At 39.0% G+C, this 23,423-nt stretch overlaps 1 protein-coding gene across 4 annotated transcripts in view; it reads left to right on the forward strand.

The window, feature by feature from the left end:
• The window catches only part of TMCC1 (transmembrane and coiled-coil domain family 1), a 221,000-nt gene that overhangs the window by 108,510 nt on the left and 89,067 nt on the right, over positions 1 to 23,423 (forward strand). The window contains exon 1 of one of the 4 annotated variants that reach the window (XM_081247085.1): positions 870 to 1,012. The exons of the other annotated variants lie outside the window; for them this stretch is intronic. Coding sequence (XP_081103211.1) covers positions 974 to 1,012 — 39 coding nt within the window. The 5' untranslated portion in view covers positions 870 to 973. Of the gene's footprint in view, positions 1 to 869; positions 1,013 to 23,423 lie in introns of those variants that run through there. 4 annotated transcript variants of the gene reach the window in all.

Consider the following 23,423-nt stretch of genomic DNA (forward strand, 5'->3'; position numbering starts at 1 on the left):
TTTATCCTTAAATTTGCTGTCTGGAAGCAGAATCAAATAGATAGGAAGAGACTGGTAAATGATAACAAAATATTTTTTTATCTTTGGAACTGCCCTCACAATTGACATTTTTTCATACCTTTTTTACCTGCATTAATTCAGTCTGAGCTGTTCCTTTTGTGTGTAGATTTTTAAAAGTTACATTGTTCTAATGAGAGGGAAAGCATCTCAGGAGACAGTTTCAATTTGTTTAACTTGTTAACGAAGTTGAAGTCACCCTCGGAATAGGCGTCTCTGCACCTGACATTCCTGCCCCAGGCCGGCCGGACCCCTCCCTGTGAGTAAGAGGAAAGGCTTGGCCAATTACTTAGACAAAGCCGGACGGCTGCCGAGCCGGCGGGGAGGAGTTTCCTTCTCGGAGTAGGGCTTCTTTCACACGGTTTCGCCCAGCAAGATTACCTGCGGCGGAGGTTGAGTAGGGGTTGTTGTCTTTGCCGCGGACCCCCTCCACTGGGAGGGGTCGGGTGGGAGGAATCGTCGCGGTTGCCAGTTTCTCCTGGAGGCAGATGCCTTCTGACCCCAGCGCTCCGGTCCTCCTCCCACACAGACAATCAGGTCCGTCCCCGGAGTCTCAGGTGGCACCACGGCGGCATCCTAGGCTAATGATTTGGTGGAAAGGGAAGGGGTGGTCCTTCTGCCTGGACCCCTCTCGGCTGACTCACAGGAAGTGCTAGCAGGGCCGGGCACTGGGCGCAGCAGCTCCAGGATTCCGCCTTCCCCGCCGCGTCTGCCGCCCTCTCCCTCCTACGTGGGCTTTGCCGTATCTCCCGTAGAACAATGAAGGGCTTCCAAGTTTGCTAAGACTCCCAGGCACATTCTTTGGACTTCAGTGATAGTCTTCAAAATGTTTTGCCACCGACTTTTACAAGAAGCTGTTTTTTAAAAAGCCCTTCCCTGCGTGGATTGCTTTGTCTGAAGATTACTCAGGGTGACCATGGTTCAGCGCTTTAGCCTCAGGAGGCAGCTATCCAAGGTGGGTACCTTGGGTAGCTTTGTGTGTGTGTTTAGGGGAAACTCACCAGCTTTGGCGTGGTCTCCTTTTTTCTCTACAACTGTTCTGTCAAGCCTGCCTCCTCCGGTGGTAAGGAGGGACAGAGGGAGGAAGCGCCGCCTTTTGTTCTTTGCTCAGACAGACACAAAGGTTTAAGGCTGACTGCACTGGAAACCCCGGATTCTGTTCCCCTAAAACTAGAGCTATCATCTGTGAATTTGCAGGAAGTTGTAGTCTGCTTCTCAGTTACAGTTTCCAGAGGGTGTGAGTGAAGGAGAGAATAGTGGGTAAAAAGTGCATGTTTAATTAGCAATTCATGTAGCAGCTTTTGACCCAAATGAGAAAGCTTTATTGGTCTTTGGAATCAGTGCTTTCACACAGAGTTTAATATTAAACTGGGGACAACTACCATAAAATAGTTCAATAAGCATGACCGGCTTGAAAATGTTAACATGAGTGGTTGTATTAAGAAACTCACTTATTCCTTCATTAAGGAGTGTGTGAAAAGCAGTAACCTGAAGGCTCAGGAATCAATTTTTACAGAGTTGTGATTCAAAAACAGGTTTCACGTGTGCAGCTTTGGGGGCAAACTTCTTTTAAACTAAGAAAATCAAACTTAAATTTAAAAAAAGAAAGAAAGAAAGCAAAGCCCTCTTAGAAGAGGGGCTGCTGATTTTATGAATCAGCCTTGGCAGTGGACCTCTGTTGACGCAGTCATTGAGCTCTCTTTTTAAGTGAGTGCAGAAACTACTTTGGAAAGAGGTGTGCTGAGAGTTGAGCTTATTTCAAAAACCCATTCTGTTTTTAAAAGCTGTATTTTTAAAATGTAGCAGTTGGTGGCTAAATTGTGTCACAGTTCATTCTCTGCAGACAGAAGCTTAAACAAATAGTAAATCAGTAGACATTCTACACTTCCTTGGTTGTTAGAATTGTTAAATCCTGAAATGCCTTATTGTCTTGAGGGGAAACCTTTAGTTCCTCACAGGTGACCCCAGTGTAGGATGTGTGCATTCAAGCAAAAATGAGCAAAGCTCTTGCCTTCATCCCCATGTCAAATTTCATCTTTTTTCTTGGATCTCCAAGCCTAACAGGGACTTTTTAGGAGTATTAGAATAAATTTTCCTTGCTTCCCTTCTCCTCATTCCAGGTGTGTGGGTGGGGGTGAGGGGGCTGGGAAGCCTCCACGTTTCTCCTAAACAGTAAAGAGAGCATTTTTGTTTCTCCTTCAGGTGAACCTCTGATCACGTATTTTCAAATATATAGTACAACTAAAAAGCGGAAGTTGTGTAGATTGTCAGGGCAGTGACCCTTCTGCATAAGGATGTTTGAAACAAGTGAGAGCTAGGTGATAAGTTTCTAAGTAGAAAATAACTGCTTTCTAGGTATTTCTCTCCCAATTATTTTGTGAACTTTTAATACTCTTTTCTCTCTGTACTGTATGCATGACCGTGATTTATAGGGGGGGAAAAAACACTTTTAGGGGGATTAGGAGCACATCTTCTCTATAACATGAAGAAATAAAAGGTACAGATTATGTAAAAAGACTCCAAGAGGTGACCTCTTTTAATTCCTTTTTCTAACATCCCTCTCCATTTTAACATGGTTTCTGGGTCCTAAACTGGATGGTCAGGACCAAATCGAAGGAAATTTGTTTTCTATCAAGAGTCCTTAGCATAGTAATGAATTGAAAAAAATTCAGTAATGAATTGAAAAAATAATATTCTTAATTGTTTCAGTCTGTATGGCACTAAAATATGGAGGAGAAACTGAATAGTTATGTCAAAAAAATTTTTTTAAACTACAGTGAATGCACTGTGCCTCTATTCTGTCTTTTTGGCTAAATCCACGTTACCTGAAAACAGAGGCCCTGTTGTACCCCAGTGCATGGTATTTCTGGCACACGTGGAACACTTAAAGTGAAATTGGTTTTTTGCAGGTCAAAAACAGTTGAACAATGGCAATTTCATATGATTCCAGCTTTACAAACAAGTGTTTTTGCCAATAAGAGATAATCTCCCACAAATGTAGACTTGTCTTAAGATGATCTCATATTTATAAAGCAATTTCCTATTTTGATGAGAAGAAATATTCATGTGATCATCTTTAAATTTTGTTGGAAATTTTCTGAAAGAAAATATTCATAAATGTTTGCAGTGATTTAAAACCCAGTATCTAATTTAGATGGGTTTTTTTTTTCACCAACAAAGTTCTGTTTATTCCTTAGCTGCTTTTTTTTTTTTTTTTTTTTGCTGTACGCGGGCCTCTCACTGCTGTGGCCTCTCCCGTTGCGGAGCACAGGCTCCGGACACACAGGCTCCGCGGCCATGGCTCGCGGGCCCAGCCGCTGCGCGGCATGTGGGATCTTCCGGGATAGGGGCACGAACCCGTGTCCCCTGCATCGGCAGGCGGACTCTCAACCACTGCGCCACCAGGGAAGCCCACCTTAGCTGCTTTTTATCTTTAAGTTTGATAGTCATGTTTGCTTACACTGGATATTTCCCCTAGAATATTCAAATGATTCCTTCAGGCTAGTGTATATTGACATCTGAACTAAGTAAAAAGGAGGAAGTAAATTAAAATAGATGAAGTAAAAATCTTCATTTTAAAAGCTAGATGCTCAGTTATTCTCTTTGACCAGATCCCAGTTACCCGACTCCCAGAAAAGTTCCTTTTCCTTGCCATTTTAGATTATTTTCTTCCTTTATAGTTTTCTCACATGTGACTTCAAAATAGTCGCTAAGGAAAGCTTTTTCTTTCTTCCCTAAGTCCTCTTCATGAGCCAGCCGAAATAGTCTGAAACCTGCCGGTTTTGCACATTACATTTAATTCTCCTAATGATCCTTAAAGTTAGGTGGTATCAGCTTCATTTTGTCATTAAAGAAACAGTTCAGGGGCTTCCCTGGTGGCACAATAGTTAAGAATCTGCTTGCCAATGCAGGGGACACGGGTTCGAGCTCTGATTGGGGAACATCCCACGTGCCGCGGAGCAGCTAAGCCCGTGCGCCACAACTACTGAGCCTGCGCTCTAGAACCTGCAAGCCACAGCTACTGAGCCCGCATGCCACAACTACTGAAGCCCGCACACCTAGAGCCTGTGCTCCACAACAAGAGAAGCCACCACAATGAGAAGCCCATGCACCGCAGCAAAGAGTAGCCCCCACTTGCTGCAACGAAGACGCAACGCAGCCAAAAATAAAATAAATAAATAAATAACTTTAAAAAAAGCGTGGCGGGGGGGCTTCCCTGGTGGCGCAGTGGTTGAGAGTCCACCTGCCGATGCAAGGGACGCGGGTTTGTGCCCCGGTCCGGGAAGATCCCACATGCCGTGGAGCGGCTAGGCCCGTGAGCCATGGCCGCTGAGCCTGTGCGTCAGGAGCCTGTGCTCCGCAACAGGAGAGGCCACAACAGTGAGAGGCCCGCATACCGCAAAAAAAAAAAAAGAAAGAAAGAAAAAGAAACAGGTTCAGAGAAGTTAATTTTCCCAAGATCAGCCAGAGGCAGACTCAGGTTCAAACTTAGGTCTAACTCTAAACCCATTCTGCTTCCCCACACCAACTGCCTCCCTAAATTTCTGGTGTATTAATCAGTTTACTCTCATGGACTATGATATTTCTCCATGCTTATAGAAAACAGTGTAGTAAATAACTTAGGTAACTTCTTTAGAGCAGCCCTTTTCAATAGGGCTGAAATTAATGTCTGATAGGGTTTGAATATATCAGTAAAACTTGCTAAGTGTTTTCCACAAAGTTGTTTATTTGGCCAGAGAAACATCAATCTGAGTAAGATAGTTGATTTAATAAAGCCATATTAAATGTAGTTGAAGCTTAACTGCATGTACTTACATGAAACTTTATAAACTGTATTGCCTTTTAGAAAATGTCTTTGTTAAGGAGAAGAATTTACTCTTGAGTTTCTATAATAATGTTTAAGGGATGAAATACAATGAATTAAAAATTCAGAAAGTCTTGTTTTAACTCACTCTGGCTCTGTTGTCCCTCCCCGCCAACCCCCCTCAAATCTTTTAAATGGGTAATAGAAAATCAGTTTTTTTCTTCTATTCCGGAATTTCAGTTTTTTAGAAGGTATGATAAAAGCTGAGGAGGCTTTGAGAAAATAGTTTTAAGATTGATTGTTTCAGTAAGAGTATTATACTCTTTTTTTTTTTTTTTTTTTGCGGTTTGCGGGCCTCTCACTGTTGTGGCCTCTTCCGTTGCGGAGCACAGGCTCCGGACACGCAGGCTCAGGGGCCGTGGCTCACGGGCCTAGTCGCTCCACGGCATGTGAGATCTTCCCGGACCGGGGCACAAACCCGTGTCCCCTGCATCGGCAGGTGGGCTCTCAACCACTATGCCACCAGGGAAGCCCCTCTTTTATTTTTTAATAGTAATCATTTCTGTAGTTCAAAAATAAAAAATTACATAACTGTGAACTCTTGCTTCCATGTCTTTTCAACGGTTTCATATCCCTGCCTCCATAGGTAACCAGTTTCTTATTTAGCCTTCCATTGTTTCTTTACTCACATGTAAGAAAATGTGAACATGTATTTTCTGACCTTTCTAAAATGAAAGATAAAGGCTATACAGTTTGTTCTAAGATAATAGCTTGAACTTTAATTTTCCAGGAATGGATGCTCAATAGTTATCTCGGTTTGGGGTTCACATTTATTTTCACATTTTCACAGGAGGCTTACTTTCTTTAGGACAGATATAGCCACACAGAATCTACTTTCTATATCAAAGATAATTAAAATAACAGAAAATCAATGATGACTTGATTCTTTTTTCATTCATATCACATTTCTTTCCTACTCAGTTGAAGAGCTTTCTTTGGCTATATTAAAATTTTTCATATGGTGAAAAACATAGAATATAAAAACCATACCAGTGTATTCTGGGTTGGCCTGTGAAGAGATTAATGACCGAGAAATAGGAGTTGTGGGACTTCTGTCCCCCAATTCACCTGTTGACTTACTGAAATAATTTCATTCGGATTTGTAGAGCGCTTGAAAATATTTTTGTCTAAAAATGTTACTCTTGCCCTTCCTACATTTGATAGTGTCCTATTATTTGGTGTCAGTTTGGTACCAGCTTAAGAGACTTAAGATTTAGAGAAGTGTTGATCATAATCTGAATTCTTAAAACTATTAAATTTTCAAACGTAGTCTCCTTTGAATTTCCACCTGATTTCTTTTGGGTTTATGAGCTGTGATAATATACATGATTGACTTAATCTTTCAGTGAATGTACTCTTATTAGTAAAAGGAATAGGGATCTCATTTCCATTTTAAGTAAATTAATTGGGGTCTTTTAAAAGTATTTTGATGGGGCTTCCCTGGTGGCGCAGTGGTTGAGAGTCCGTCTGCCGATGCAGGGGACACGGGTTCGTGCCCCGGTCCAAGAAGATCCCACATGCCGCGGGGCGGCTAGGCCCGTGAGCCATGGCCGCTGAGCCTGCGCGCCCGGAGCCTGTGCTCCACAACGGGAGAGGCCACAGCAGTGAGAGGCCCGCATACCGCAAAAAACAAAAAAGTATTTTGATGGCGAAAATGGTAGATTTTATGTATTTTTACCACAATTAAAAAGAAAATATTTCAAACCCTTTTAATGATAAATACTATATGGGTACAGTGAAGTAGTATTTTATGTAATTAAATAACTCAAATACATAGGCAAGGGAGTCAGTACCAGATGGGTGCTTTTAAATAATGGAAATGTATACAACATCTTTTTCATGCTTTTTTTTTTCTTTTTCATGCTTTTAAAATTTAATTTTCTATGTTACTTCAGACATCAACTAGTTTCATACTTGTAAATATAATGTTTTATATTTATATTTTGCTGTCAGTTAAATGTTACATCTTCATGTTAATCATTAACCCACTTTTAGGAGGCTTAAGTCAGGTAGTAATGTCATCAACGTTATAAGGTCATTCTGATGCATTACATAACCAAAATAGGAAGACTGATGGATGCTGCTCTTCTGTTACATGAAATGAGACCCTAGTAAAATCAGTTCCATATATTGTGGATGTGGTGGGAATAGATAAGGAATAGAGAATGGCTTTCCTATTCAATTATATTGGCAATAATAGGCTGAAATAGAGAAACTAATTTAAAAATATGTGTATTGTAATTCTGAAATGTTTTCATGGTGTTGATGCCAGTTTATTAGTTAAAAATAATAGTCAATAACAGTAAGTTATTGACTGTAGATTTGCGACACTGGAATATGCTACCAAGAGAAGACAGTAAAGTCTCCTTGGAGTGTGTTGCTTTTTTGTTTTTTAACTACACAGCTTTCATTTGGTGTTAACTTGTGTATCATTTTCCTGAAATTCGAGATGGCTATATTAAATGACTCAATTAGATTCTTTGAAGTTGGAATATGTTTACCAAGGGCTGTTAGTTTTGAAGATCAATGAGCTGATACTTGAAAGCACTTTGAAAACTATGAAGCATTATATTAATTTAAGAATTTAAGATTATGGTGTTTTTATTATTCTGTCATTCTGTAAGTATTGTTGCAAAGAAGTGACTGTACTTTAAAACTACACTTTGAAATATGCACATATACACACACACCTTTTTTTTTTCATACACATAGGCTATCTTTGGATAGGTAGCAGTTGATTGCCTCTGAGAAGATTGGACCTGGGAGACTTGGGTTGGGGGTGGGAGGGAGACTAGCTTTTTTTTTTTTTTAATAAATTGATATCCCCATTTTTACTGTCATAGATTTTTTTAATAAATTTATTTACTTTATTTATTTATTTTTGGCTGCACTGGGTCTTCGTTGCTGCACCCGGGCTTCCTCTAGCTGCAGCGAGTGGGAGGCTACTCTTCATTGCGGTGCGCAGGCTTCTCATTGCGGTGGCTTCTCTTTGTGGTGGAGCACGGGCTCTAGGCACGCGGGCTTCAGTAGTTGCAGCTCGCGGGCTCTAGAGCATAGGCTCAGAAGCTGTGGCGCACGGGCTTAGCTGCTCCGCGGCATGTGGGATCTTCCCAGACCGGGGCACGAACCGGTGTCCCCTGCATTGGCAGGCGGATTCTTAACCACTGCGCCACCAGGTAAGCCTGGGAGACTTGCTTTTTAAAAATTATTTACTATGTACATACACTTTGTTAAATAATAGTCTAAGTCAAATGTGTTAAAAGATCAAAGTGTAGAATTGAATTTCAGCCTCATTGTTCTTCAGTGAAAACCACTGCCGATAGTTTACTTAAACGTTAATGGTTGGAAGATGATATTCTTCTGGGGTTGATACTTTCTCCCAATCATACATATTATTCACAGATTGAAGATAACTCTTGCATATAACACATAAGTTTGTAGTATAGAGTTACCAACCCTTTAAGAAATGTTTAGATGGACTTCTTTGGAGTAAGTTAACCATACTATAATGAAAGCACATTTTGGGAATGGTGTATAAAGGCAAGAAGACATTTTACTTGTTATATCTGTATGTAGAAGTGGCATGTAATACTTAATAAAATATTCTGATTTGTACTTAATCATTTTGGCTTACATGAGAAAATTAGAAGAATTTGCTCTTTTGGATACCCTGGGGTTAGTTACGACTAACCTCTGCTATATACATGGACCTCTAACAGTCCTACTGCAAAACATGTTGAATAAGAAGACAATGCAGGGGACTTCCCTGGTGGCGCAGTGGTTGAGAGTCCGCCTGCCGATGCAGGGAACACGAGTTCATGCCCCGGTCTGGGAAGATCCCACATGCCGCAGAGCGGCTAGGCCCGTGAGCCATGGCCGCTGAGCCTGCACGTCCGGAGCCTGTGCTCCGCAACGGGAGAGGCCACAACAGTGAGAGGCCCGCGTACCGCAAAAAAAAAAAAACAGAAAACAATGCAGGGACTTCCCTGGTGGTGCAGTGGTTAAGAATCCGCCTGCCAATGCAGGGGATACGCGTTCAATCCCTGGTCCGGGAAGGTCCCACATGCCACGGAGCAGCTAAGCCTGTGCACCACAGCTACTGACCCTGTGCTCTAGAGCCCGTGCTCCGCAACAAAGAGAAGCCACCATAATGAGAAGCCCGCGCACCGCAACGAAGAATAAATAGCCCCCACTTGCTGCAAGTAGAGAAAGCCCGCGCACAGCAACGAAGACCCAACGCAGCCAAAAATAAATAAATAAATAAATTTATTTTAAAAAAAAAGAAAACAATGCAAATTGAATTTGCCTTGTGGTAGCACAGGAAATTACCATTAAATTTCAGCCTGTTTCCGTCTAAAGTTTTGTAAGAAGCAGATTACTTTGTGTGCCTTTATTAGAAATTTAGTGTTTGAGAAGAATCCATGTTAAAGCCAACAGTGTCTAAAATCCAAAGGTAACACGTATAATAAGCATTTCATAGCTTTCCTTTTCATTCAATAAAATATATCCCAAAGGTGTTCATCATTGAAATTAAGTAAACTGTGGCTGGCTTTGTGACTTTAGACAAGTAATTTGACCTCTCTGAAGCTTTCTCCTCATCTGAAAAGTGTCATCGAGGATCCTTGAGAGATGTAAAATTTTGTGATCTGTTTGTGAGCCAGATTATAGTCCTAAGAAAAATGACTTTATATAGCAAACACCAAGGAAAATATGTAGTTTTATACCAGGAGGAATCTAATGTTATACAGTTGTTCTTAGCTAAAGTAAATAAATTCATGACTCTAATGGATAGGCTTAGAGTTTAGATTCTAGCCGGCTCTGGATAATTCAGATTTGAAAATAGCAAGAGAATTAGTTTTACACTTATTAGAGACCAAGCACTGAGATGATGTATATTTCTTCTACCTCTTCTTTGTCAGGAGAAAGTTTAAAATTTCTCTGTGGAAACAGATATTCCTTATAATGGAAATTTACCTTATACACAACAGAATTTTCTTCTTATGATGGTATATTGGAATCCAGGTCCTTTTTCTTGGACAAAACACACTCTTCTTACTCTTTTTTTTTTTTGCGGTACACAGGCCCCTCACTGTTGTGGTCTCTCCCTTTGCGGAGCACAGGCTCCGGACGCGCAGGCTCAGCGGCCATGGCTCACGGGCCCAGCCTCTCCGCGGCACGTGGGATCTTCCCAGACCGGGGCACGAATCCGTGTCCCCTGCATCGGCAGGCGGACTCTCAACCACTGCGCCACCAGGGAAGCCCACTCTCTTCTTACTCTTAAGGAAAAGTTAATCATAACTGGGGGGGAGGGGGGAGAAAGGTAAAAAGCTAATACAAGCTTTTTATTTTTACAAATTAACTCGTCCTTTGAACCTGAGGTGGGCTTGAAAAGCCCTGTAGAGGAAGTGGGATTTTAGCTGGACCTAAAGGATTTGGATTAGTGGTTCTCGACTTTCCCTTCCCGTTAGCCCCAACATACCTCAAAAATGCGACTTATGGGCTTCCCTGGTGGTGCAGTGGTTGAGAGTCCGCCTACCGATGCAGGGGACACGGGTTTGTGCCCCGGTCTGGGAAGATTCCACATGCCGCGGAGCGGCTGGACCTGTGAGCCATGGCCACTGAGCCTGCGCGTCCGGAGCCTGTGCTCCGCGACGGGAGAGGCCACAACAGTAAGAGGCAGAAATGAACGTTTCCTCTCATTAATTTTAATCACCTAAACTTGAAAGATTCCTTAGTTTTTTTTACATCCCTGGAAGTTATATTGAACTTTATAGTTTGATATGAATTATATATTCCAGGTATTTTAGTTGCATCTATAATAAAATTATCATTTGGTTTTGAAAAAAAAATGTGACTTAGGCTTAAGGTAGTAGTCACTTGGAAGGTGACTTGCAAAATCCTTCACCCTTCTGATGCATAGTCCTGGAGAACCCCTTCCTTTGCAAATCATTGATGTCGATGAAGGACAAGAGGAAAATATTCCAGGAAGGGAGCAAGATCACCAGATATGGTTTTGTTGAGAGGGAGAGGTATGTCATATTCAGTATCTGTTATTTTTAGGGAGTTCTAATGTGAACATCCTTTAAAAATCTAATCCAAGAGTTAGTTTATATTTTCCATGGGGAAATTTAACCAAGGTAATGAGTGAGGTTGCCAGCCTAAATGCCGTAACTTCTGTGGAGTGAACAGAGGGGTAAAACTAGGAGGCTGTCTTCTAGATAATGTATGTGGGTTGTTTAATATTACCACTTAGTGTATGGAATTTTAACTGCAAAGTCTTAGCATACTTCTCTAACATTCTTTCCGTCTTCGAATCATTTGATGAAATGTACATTGAAATGATACAAACAACACCTGAGTATAATTGCCCATTCTCTTTTTGTTGCAGAGTGTTTTTGTGTGTGTCTGTGTGTTGAGACTTAGGAAACTAGCCACAAAGCTTGGTCTCAATTAACAAATTCTCTTTGGACAAAATTGAAAATCTGACCCAGGCTATTCAGTTACCTAGTGGTGAGTATTTATTTTAGTTCTGAGTCTTAGGAAATGATGTTATTGATCACTGTATTGAGATAACACCCAACCTTTGGGACTTCAAGAAATTTTACAGCATATAGTAGAAATTCTGTGTATATTCTAACTTGGAGAGAACTTGGAACACAGTAAATGGAGGCCATGCATGTAGATGAGCGTCTCCCTCACATCTTACTACTCTTCCTTTACTCAAGCTGCTCGAGCTGTACCCCCTCCTTGCTGTTTTTTCAAATGCACCACAGCCTCAGGTCCTTTGCACTTGTCCATCCTTCTGCCTGTAATCCTTTTTCTCCAAATATTGGCTTGTATATCCTTGAAGTCTCAGCTCCGAGGTCACCTTTTCAGCAAGGCTTTGGCTGACTGTTTTCTTTAAAATAGCAAAATTACTCCCTACACACACACTTGTTCCCCAGCTCTCCTTATTTCCCTTCTCAGCTTCTTTTCTTTTACCCCTCCAATTATTTATTGTCATCTGACATATGTGCTATATATTTTTCTTATTCTGCCCCCCAGTCATGTAAACTTTATGATAATGATATTTATCTATTTTGTTCATGTTTATATACAGGAACATAGAATACTGTGTGGTACATGGTAAGTGCTAAATACATATTTGTTTTATGAATGAATTTGAGTATAAAGAATAATTAAAAAGTGGCTAGTCTACTTTCTTCCATCTCTTCCCATACTGCTACTACCATCACCACCTCAGGCTGCTTCTAATCCAGCCTCCCTTCTGCTGCAGAGTAATCTCATGTCTGATAGGACTTGCCACTTAGTAGACACCAACTAAATATTTGATGAATCTCTGCTAATATTACCTTCCCTCCCAGATATCAGACAAGTCTAAAAATCAGAAATGGCAATAAATTGACAACCTCACTCTAGTTCTTGAATTATAGGTATCCACATTTTAAAATTCATCTTTTTGATATGATGGAAAGAGCCCAGAAGTAGAAACCCACAGGTTTCCTGTTCTGTGTGATTTTTGACAAATCACTTGATTTCTCTGTATTTCAGTTCCTGAATCTTAAAGTAGCATAATGATACTATTCTTGCTACCTCATAGAAACAAGTAAACATTGAATATGTTTGAAATGGTATTTAAAACTCTTAAATATAAGGTAATATTCCAAATCACATTTTACAACTATCAAATACTTCTAAATAGTCAAGGCCACTAATGTGGCTTTCAGTCTTTTTTTTTTTCTCTCTCTCTCTTTGGTTGCATGTTGGAAAATAGAGGTTTTCCCTCCCCACCTTTATAAATAAAGCTCTGTGTCAAGCGGTGATAGCCACCTTTACTAAGTGCTACATCGTATGAAAAAAATGATCACAAAAGAAATGCTAGAGCTGTACTGACTATTGGGAAGTTTTCTGTGTTATATCTGCATTTTTCCTAGACTTTGAGATTTAGGAAATTGTTCCTCTATAGATTTTGTCATATAGACTCCTGCATAAAATAAAAGCATCATTACTTAGAAACTAGAATCCTAATGAAATTTCCTTTCTATGTTACTCAATGAACAAATACATTTAGGTATTTAGACATTATAATGTAGAGACTTTTAGGGACCTGACATCTTTCAGTCTGGCTAAACTGAGAAAAAAGACTCATACTTCATTCTGCTGAAGAGAATAGTGACCCAACACTTGAGCTGTCACTAGGTTTGACAAACCTAACCCAGCTGTTGTGTTAACCACAAAACACATTTGTGTTTGAATATATATAGTGGCTTCAAGAGTCACCTTGCCTGTTTTTCAATTTAAGGGAAAGGGCAAAAGGCTGTTATGAAATAGCTTATCTTATAGGACAAGCTAAATGGAATTCCCCATTCTGGTCTCTAAATTAGCTGAGTTTTTAAACAACTTTTCATCTTCTACCAAGTTTTCATCTTCTAAAGTTGTCAGGAATACTTGTGCTTTAGCTGATAAGTGGAAGCTCTTTCTACCACTACCCTCCATATTTCCTGTGTCTATCCTCAAATAAAAGAAAAAAAAGGAAATAACATATTACAACTATTATACAATATTATATTGTAATAACATGTTACAACTCATATGATAATCAAATTGTACTCAGCAACCACCTGAAAAGTCATAGAAAAGATGGCACACATTCCCAATAGGTGCCCCTCTCCCTTTTCTCCCAAGTCCTTCTACTCAAGTAAAAGTAGTTCCCCGTGAGAGTCAAAGGAGGAGTAAGCAGTGAGGGAGACTATGTCTGTCAGTACCACTCTAATTGTATAGCTTTGAGGACTTAGAAATAGAGACCTTCACCCTGGCATTGTTGTTAATTTCACCCGTGTCACTTCCCCACATATGCTTTGCCAAGCTCTCCAGTGCCTCCTCTGTGTTGCTAAATTCAGTCATCAGTTCTTAGTTCTCATCTTGATTTTAACATTGCGTGTTGGTCACTATCCTCAGTGAAACACTTTCTTCACTTGGCTTTCAGCATACCACACTCATGGTTTTTCCCCCACCTCACTAGTCCTCACTAGTCAATCTCCTTTGCTGATCTTTTAATTAATGTAGCTATGGCCTGGACTTAGTCCAATTCACTACTTTCTTGGTGATTTCATCCTGTCTTACAGTGTTAAATACCATCTGTATGTTGACAGTTCTCAAATGTATATTCCCAGTCCTGATCTTCCTCTTGAATTCCAGACCTGTATATTCAGCTGCCTATTTGACATCTCCATTAGGATGTCCATTGGACATTTTAGACTTAATATGTCTGAAACTAAGCTTCTGGTATCTTTTTCCCTCCCTGGTTCTCTTGAACTTCCCCTTCTCAGTTAACAGCACCTCCACCCTTCAGGCCTGAAATCTGTGAGTCAGCTTTGGTGCCTCTTTCTCACTCCCAATATATCATTAAATCCTCTTGACTCCACTTTTAAATGTATCTAAAATTTGCCAATATCTGTTCTCTGCTGCCACCCTCTTTCACCTGTATTACTATATTAACCTCCTAACCAGTGTCCTAGCATCAACTTTTGCCCCACTAGAATTTATCCTTATCACAAGAAACACAATGATACTAATAAAACTTAAGCCAGATGATATTATTCATATGATTAAAATCCTCCAGTGTTTTCCTCACTCACTCACTTTTACATGGCCTTTAGGGCCCTACACAATCAGTTTCTTCATTAAACTCTCTGACCATACTGACCCTCTAGCTCTTCCTGGAACATACCAAGCATTCTCCTCCCTCAGTACCTTTGCAGTATACTTTACTGTCTGCCTGGGTTCTTCTTCCTCCAGGTAGCTACATCACTCATTTGGTCATGACTTTCAAATCTTACCTTAAATGTCATCTTCTCAGATCTTCTCAGTGAGACCTTCTCTGAGCACTCTAAAATATAAAATTGCAATATCTCCTTGTTTTATTTTTTATTCCTAGCATTTATTACCTTCTAGTATATAATAACTCTAATATACTATATAATTTACTAATTTATTTTGTCTGTTCTCTTTCCCCCTCCCGCGCGCACCTCAAGAATGTAATTCCTTGGAGAGTTTTTGTCTATTTTATTAATGTATTTTCAGCACCTAGAATATAGTAGATGTCTAGTTCCTATTTATTGAATACATGAATGAATCATTTATTTGAAGAAATGGAAGGAAAGAAAAGAGCCATCCTGAATTAAGAATATAATATTCCATGGATCATTGTATTTTATTATCAAACAGGAATCTTAGTGTTTAACTTATTAAAAGTGATTTCATCATTTCCCTTGAATGTAAGAACAGCAAAACTAATCTTTTGCCTAATCTTTATTTTTTAGCTTTTTTATAAATAATAAATCCCTAGAGATTTCTTCTTGCCAACAAGAAAAATCAAAGTTATTCAGTCTTATTTAGTTTGATTCTACGCACTAGATAGAACAAATGTTATTGTCCTACTTAGTAGATATATAAAATAAGATTTCAATGTTTCTTATAACTCTTTGATTTTAGTTAAATTCATATTAACACAGAAATATCTCCTGTTTTGGTAGTAAATGCCAAATTCCTTAAGTAGATTAAATTCTAGTTGGGAAGATAAAGCATGAAAGAAGACAAAACTAAGTTCTATTTAATTGTGTCCAAATGTGGGCTATATACTAGTGCTCTGAGAACTTAGAGAGGGGAAGGTAAGCTAGGAGAGCTTGAAGGAAATGGGCTTTGAAAGATAGATGGGCAGAAAGCCAGTGAGAGGAAAGAAAGCAAAGAGCCAGCCGGAAGATTACTGACTGTTTTCTTTTCTGCGTTATTCCTGGAACCTGTAAGTGTCTCACAGGTAGTTTGTTTATTTACTGAATGAAAGAATGAATGAATGTGATAATGAGAGCATTATCGCCTACATGATCAATGAGAACAGTTTGGCCAACAGAGTATGTGTTGGCAAAGAAGATATACAAAGACGTTTGATGAAGCCAAGCCTGGAAGGTTTAGATGCACAGATAAAGATTTCGGACTGATCTGATTGTGTTAGCAATCCAGCCCATGTTCTTAAATAGAAGAAAACCCATGATGTAAATAGGGTGCTAAGAAGTGTTGTCTAAGATTACATCTCCTTCCAGTAGAACTTTCTGTGAGGATGGGAATGTATCTGTATCTGTGCTGTCCAATATAATAGTCACTAGCCACATGTGGCTGTTGAGCCCTTGAACTGTAGGTAGTGTGAATGAGAAACTGAATTTTAAATTTTATTTAATTTTAATTTAAAAAGCCACCCACAGTTAGTGGCTACCATACTGGACAGTACAAGAGAATATTGGATGGTTTGGAGAGTGAACAGAGTAGGACGGAGAAAACAAGTAGTAAGCTTTTAGAGTAATCCAGGCATGAATGATGAAATTTTAAAAGGGAGAATATCTGCTATCTAGGAAGAAGGAACAACAGGATTTAATAAAAGGAGATGAAGGAAGGAAGACTCAGACTTGCCTTTTAAGCCAAGACTTTGGATAATGAGGAATTGAATTATTAAGGAAATAGGACATTTGGAGCAAGCTGAAGGATGGTTTGTTGGTTTGGGTGTAAATACAAGTTTGGGTATATTATGTCTTTGGTGAAGGTAGAATGACTAAGTGGAGAGACTGTGTATTTGGAAACAGAGAATTTGGGGTTAGCGACGGTGGTGATATTAGCTTAGAGATAATACCTGAAGTCATGAGTGGAAGAGCTTTGAGCAAATAATAGAGGAGTGAAGGTGGTGATTAGTGTCATATGGCAAAGAGAAAAATATGAAGACTGATTAAATTGAGTCATAAAACTATAGGTTTCGTAGAGGAAGAGACCCTAGAGATTGTCATCTAATCAGTCCATTCAGTTTACAGATGAGGAAAGTGATGCTAAGTGATGTGAAATGAAATTTTAAATATATACAGCTTGTAAATGTCAAAGGGAAGTATTGAACCTAAATTGTCTGCTGACCCCTTCAATTTACTCCTTTTCCCATTGTGCTGGCAAAACAGGAAAATCTTATTGAGGAATATAATTTCAGTAGAGCAGGTTGGAAGCTAGCACAGTGATAAGAAAGTGGAATATGGGATAGAGAAATGGAATTAGTAAGTGTGGGCAGCTTCTTTAAGAAGCCTGGCAGTGAAAAAAAAAAAAAGAGATTGAAATGGAATGCAATTCGAAGAGACAGTAAAATCAAACCAAAGTGTTTTTGGTTACAGAAACATCACTGAATATTCTGGCATGAGAGGCAGGGGATAAAAGTGACAAAGTAGTCTTACCTTCCTCTTACTGCTGCCTAGGAATATGAAGTAATTGACTCAAGATTATCATCAGTGGAGCCAGAAATAAATAGTCCTTAGATCTACTGAAACTATTTAATGACCAAACCTTCTGATTGTGTGTATACAGAAAAAGAGTCATGCCTTACTGCATGTTACTCATTATTCTGTTTTGGTTTAAGATGTTGATTGTTGGTGTGATTGGCATTTTACTTGGAAAGATATGACTTCATAATATTTCCTGTTCTTCAGGCCACTTGATCCACTAAGATCTAAAAGGAATTCAGAGAGACAAATTTTTAGCATGAATACTTTAAGGACTTTTTTAAAAATAACTTTTAATTACCTAACCACCACTCTTTGAGGATATTTCCCATGATATTAAAGAACCAACCACTATGTAAGTTAAATGTGCCTCAGTATGTCAGTTATATCTCAGTAAAGCTAGGGTGTTTGAGAAGAAGTTTCCCTGATTCCCTCCACTCCAAAAAGGTACCTCAAGTGATACTTTTTTACAGCTTTAAAGTATGATGTCATATTAGAAAGAGAACTTTTACTGAAATGGTGATTACAGACAATGAGAATATAAGTTGGAGAAAGAGAAACAATTGAAGATTGTTAAGGACCCAGATTATCGATTTATATTATGGTTGTTATTAGAAAAAAATGATCTTAAGAGACTTCCTAGGCTTTAGCCTTATGTATAAAATTAAAAGGTAAAATTTAGGAATTCTTTTAATATTTCAATGATGTCTTAGAAATAAAAACTGACAAGGGAGTTTGAAGCTAGAAATTACATCTTGGTGTTTAATTTCTGCTACCAATTTATTTCTGAGGGCACATGACCACTCTTAGTTGATTTACTGCTGCTAGAGAGTCTCTGTATATTATGATGGAGAATGTTGTGCTTCTGCTCAAAGTCATTGAATTCCGGACGAATTGGCAAATCAAGATACAGTTGTTTGACGCTAGATTCTCGGAAGAAAACACACACACACACCACCACCACCACCCAAAACAAAGCCCTGTTAGAATGGAGTTAGGCTGTTTCATTAACTTTTTTTTTTTCATTAACTTTTTTAAAAGGGAGCATATTACCTTGAGAAAGTAGTACACTGCTGGCAATTATGCTGTATTACAGGGAGATCAGATATTGTGAAATTCAGCCTGTTTTGAAGGCAGAAAAGGGGAAAGTAACTTTACCCTATTTCATCAATGAGCAAATAAAGTCAAAAGCACAGTTGCATAGTGATACAATCATGATTAGGATTTCTCTGTCTTACTTTCCAGTTTCATGTTCTTTTGGCCTTAATATTAAATGAAAATTTTGCTCTGTGTTTAAATTTTGAATTTTTTTTTATTCCACACCTCAGTCTATTAATATACCCTAGTAAATAGACTGTTTACCTGGGAATATTCAGAAACTTAAATGCTGTAGTTTGCTTTTAAAACATTTCAGCTTAGAAGAATGTGTCTTGTTCACTTTTTGCTTGCTAAGCATGTATGACTGGCAGAAGTTCTTTAGCCCTGCTGCCCACGTGGTCTGGACAAAAGAAGTAGCAGTCTGTTAGAGAAGAACAAAAGAGAAGCAAGGAAAATAATTTTCCTTTGCCTGGAAGATATCACTGAAGCCTTGATCTCTAGAGTTTAGACAACAACTGAAGTAGAGAGAAATCAATGGAAAATAGTGTGTGCTGGTAGGAAGGAGGCATTCTGGTTGGGGGTTGGATTGCATGGCATGCAGAATAAAGGTTCCTGTTGGTCAATGGTATTTCAGCCTCATGTTCCCAGTTGGAATTTAAGTGAGAAATATTCTGGCATTTTTATCTTGTTTAGTGTTTTTGAGGAATCTATGTTCTTTCAGTTCAGTTGACTTTTGTTGTTTATTTAAAAACAAGCAAACCTCCTGACTCTAAAGGGGATAACTAAAGAATATAATCTAACAAAATAAAAGCAAAAAAATGAGATATAACTGAACTATGATACTTTTCCTTCTAATCTGTCTAGTTTTAGAAAAGTCAAGAAGTCTTGTTTTGGAGTAAGATAAGCCCAAGGAGCTTGTGTTTTGAGGGGAAAGGCAGGTATATGGTCTTTCTCTAAGTTGTGTATGAAGGGTGGGGAACTTAACATAGCTGTGTATTGAAGTGAGTCAGTTGACCTACTTTTAAGTCACTTAAATACCTCTGTACCTGTGCTAAAACCAAACTGGAATCTTGGAAAAAACCTTGAATTGGTACTTATCAGTTGTTTCCCTATAAAGAATCCTGTCCCTTTGCTTATTTTAGTGTTCTCAGAATAGATAGGAATTTTTAAATCAAATTATTCCCCTAGGAAGATTACTGTAAATTGCTATAGTGTGCTGTAATTTTTTGTACTTTTTTTTTTATCAGTGAAGGGAAGATAGTTTTATAGTAGTAGCTGTGATTGAATGGGTGCCTATTGTGTAGCAGAAATTGTACTCAACACTTTACCAACAAGATCTCATTTAATCTTCTAAGCAGTTGTGATCATTAAGATTCAGATTGGGACTTTCTCATAGCACGCTTAGAGAAGATTGTACCATGTACCAGTCTTTGAATAGTCGTCAAATAGCATTTGATCTATTTTCTTGTTTAATTTTATGTCCCAACTCCTAGCATAGTTCCTGGCACATGGTAAGCACTTAATATGTTTGTTGAACATATGTCTGACTTCAATGATACATACTTTTCCTTAATGCCAAGCTGCCTTTCTAATAAAGAATGCTCTCCTACAGCGTTCAGCACTTTGGGAATATTTTCTGGTTTTCCTTCTTTATCTCTGGTTCTTCCTTTTTGTTCCTTTTTGTGTACAACCCCTCTTCTGCTCATCCCTTAAGTGTTGATGTTCCTCTGGGCTCTGTTTTAAGCCCTCTTTTATTTTCTCCCTATACTTCCCATGGAAAATACCTACTTCCTTGGTATCATTTGTCATGCACATGTGGAAGATGCCCAAATTAGTAGCTCCAGCTGAGATTTTCCTTCTGAACTGAGCTTCAGTTCCATTTATTTGTTTATTCATTTGTTAATTCAGCAAACATTTATTGAAGGTCAACTCTGTACCATCTATACAAAGTAGAGCAGTGAAAAAGATAAACAAGGTTTCAATTTTCATGGAGTTTATGTTGTAGGGAACAGGTAAACAAACAGGATTACAGATTGTAGTCCAGTAAATCATGGCAATGTGGTAGAGAGTGGTTAGAGAAGGACTTTTTGAGGAGATGATACCAATATTTGAGATGAGAGCTAAAGGCAAAGAACAAGACTTGTGTGTTGAGGGAGGAAAGGGGAATAAAGGGAGGTGAGGCAGTTCCCTAGTGCAAGGATTCTAAAAGCAGAGAACTTGGCCAGTGTGGGTAAGGCCTAATAAGTGAGAGCAGTTGATAAAAGATGAAAAAGGGTACATATCATGGAGGAATTTTTTGGCTATGGTAAGGAGTTTGATTTCATTCTAAAATTCAATAGGAATCCCTTCAAGGGTTAAAATAGGGAGTAATGTGATCTCCCTTTTCCTAATTCTCTCGCTACTCACTTTCCACTTTCCATCCCCAAGAAACAAGCAAATGTATAAAAACTCCTGAATGTCCTTTGGGTCTCAGCTTAGATGTCATTTCTCCAGAGAAACTTTGTGACCCACCAGCTATAAGCCAGTGCCCCACCCCTCTTTTGTGTTCTCTTAGCACCCTGTACTACCTCCCACCAGGCCACTATCTCAGTATTCTGAATTGCCGTTGTTTTCCACTAGACTGTAAGCTTCATGAGGACAGGGGTGAAATCTTCCATGATCACCATTTTACTTCCAACTTCTAGATTCTTAATATACATTTCTTGAAGGTGATCTGTGGTAAGAAATGTAGTATATTAATAGAACATTCATAGCATTTTGGGGTACGATAATTTATTCAGCCTACTGACATTTTTATAGAAATAATATTCAATATATTTAGTTTATAAATAAACTGATACCTCTGGCTAAATGATAAACTGATCAGTGCCCTGAATAATGTTATTCTTGGAAATGGCCCATAGACTTTATGACATGACCCCAGCAGTCCTTATGTAACACAAAAGCCAAGAAATTTTCTTCTCCAGACCTAGAATAAGCTATGTTCTTCCAAGGAGCCCTGGTTCCTTTTAGTAGGAAATAGTATTTAGAGACCATTCTGAGCACCAAGTATGCTCATTGCTTCTGTGTTGTGCCAGTATGAGAACTGAAAACAGTTTAATATTTCTTTGTAGTTCTTTTGGTCTTTAAGGTACAAAGTACAGTAAAAAATACGTTTTACTGAAAATAGAACTACCATACGACCCAGCAATCCCACTACTGGGCATATACCCTGAGAAAACCATAATTCAAAAAGAGTCATATACCAAAATGTTCATTACAGCTCTAATTACAATAGCCAGGACATGGAAGCAACCTAAATGTCCATCGACAGATGAATGGATAAAGAAGATGTGGCACATATATACAATGGAATATTACTCAGCCATAAAAAGAAATGAAATTGAGTTATTTGTAGTGAGGTGGATGGACCTAGAGTCTGTCATACAGAGTGAAGTAAGTCAGAAAGAGAAAAACAAATACTGTATGCTAACACATATATATGGAATCTAAAAAAAAAAAATGGTCATGAAGAACCTAGGGGCAAGATGGGAATAAAGACGCACACCTACTAGAGAATGGACTTGAGGATACGGGGAGGTGGAAGGCTGTGACAAAGTGAGAGAGTGGCATGGACATATATACACTACCAAATGTAAAATAGATAGCTAGTGGGAAGCAGCCGCATAGCACAGGGAGATCAGCTCTGTGCTTTGTGACCACCTAGAGGGGTGGGATAGGGAGGGTGGGAGGGAGGGAGACACAAGAGGGAGGAGATATGGGGATATATGTATATGTATAACTGATTCACTTTGTTATAAAGCAGAAACTAACACACCATTGTAAAGCAATTATACTCCAACAAAGATGTTTAAAATGTATGTATATGTATAATATTTTTTTTTTTACTAATGTGATTAACAGGTAAAAAAAATACGTTTTAAAATCACTTGAAATAATTTTATTTTCTGTGTTGTTAACCTACAACTTGATATTGTTGGGCTTCTTTCATTTCACTTTTTATATTTAGAGGGTTTTTTCCCATTCTGATTTAATTCGATTTTAATATAACCACATAAAACATTTACATGCTTCCAAAGTCAAGTCTTCAAAGCAAGGTACGTTCAGAGAAATCTAGCTTTTTAACTGTTCCCCACCCCATCTCCAACTTTGCCTTTCCCATATCTGTTTTGCCTATGCACCACATAAATCTTTCTAAACTATGTCTCTCATAGTCTTAATCATGCCATACAATCTTCATTTGCTCCCTCCGTACTTGGAGTGAAATTCATATTCCTCAGCTTATTGTTTAACTCTTCTCATGACATAGCACCAATTAACCTAACCTCATTAGCCAGTGAGCCTAATGGTCAGCCAAATTGAATTGTTCATTGTTTCCTATAGAGGCTCCCATATTTGTTCACTCTTGTTTTTCACTCAGATTTTTCTTACAGCCTGGATCACTTTATCGTCCCCTTCCCTTCGTAGCCCACCCCAATCACCTTATCCAGATCTTACCCATTCTTTAAGCCAAGATCAGATGCTTCCTTCCTATAATACCCCTCCTCTACCATTCTCACATTTCTTACTACAGACGTGTTGATTTCTGAGAGTATCCTAGTCAGGGACCATTAGAATTAAGTATTAGAGCAAGTCATCAGAGATCCAGAGATTTTGATGAATTGTATTCTGGTAGTATCACACTGACAGAACACTAACAGCACAAACACTCTTAATTGATTCATCTAATCTCTCAAGGGCAGTGTCAGTGATACTTCTGTTATCCACATCTCTTCATTTTTGTTAGAGTGCTTAGGAGACCAGAAATTTAATTTTAGGTTTAACCTAACTATAGTTCTTTTTTTTTTTTTTTTTTTTTTGCGGTACACGGGCCTCTCACTGTTGTGGCCTCTCCCGTTGCGGAGCACAGGCTCCGGACGCGCAGGCTCAGCAGCCATGGCTCACGGGCCCAGCCGCTCCGTGGCATGTGGGATCTTCCCAGACTGGGGCACGAACCCATGTCCCCTGCATCGGCAGGCGGACTCTCAACCACTGTGCCACCAGTGGTGCCCTATAGTCCATCTTTTTATTCAAGTGTACAAATTGCAGTTGCAAATTCA

This window comes from Mesoplodon bidens, assembly GCF_964165515.1.
Source record: "Mesoplodon bidens genome assembly, chromosome: 10".
NCBI classification, from domain to species: Eukaryota; Metazoa; Chordata; class Mammalia; order Artiodactyla; family Ziphiidae; genus Mesoplodon; species Mesoplodon bidens.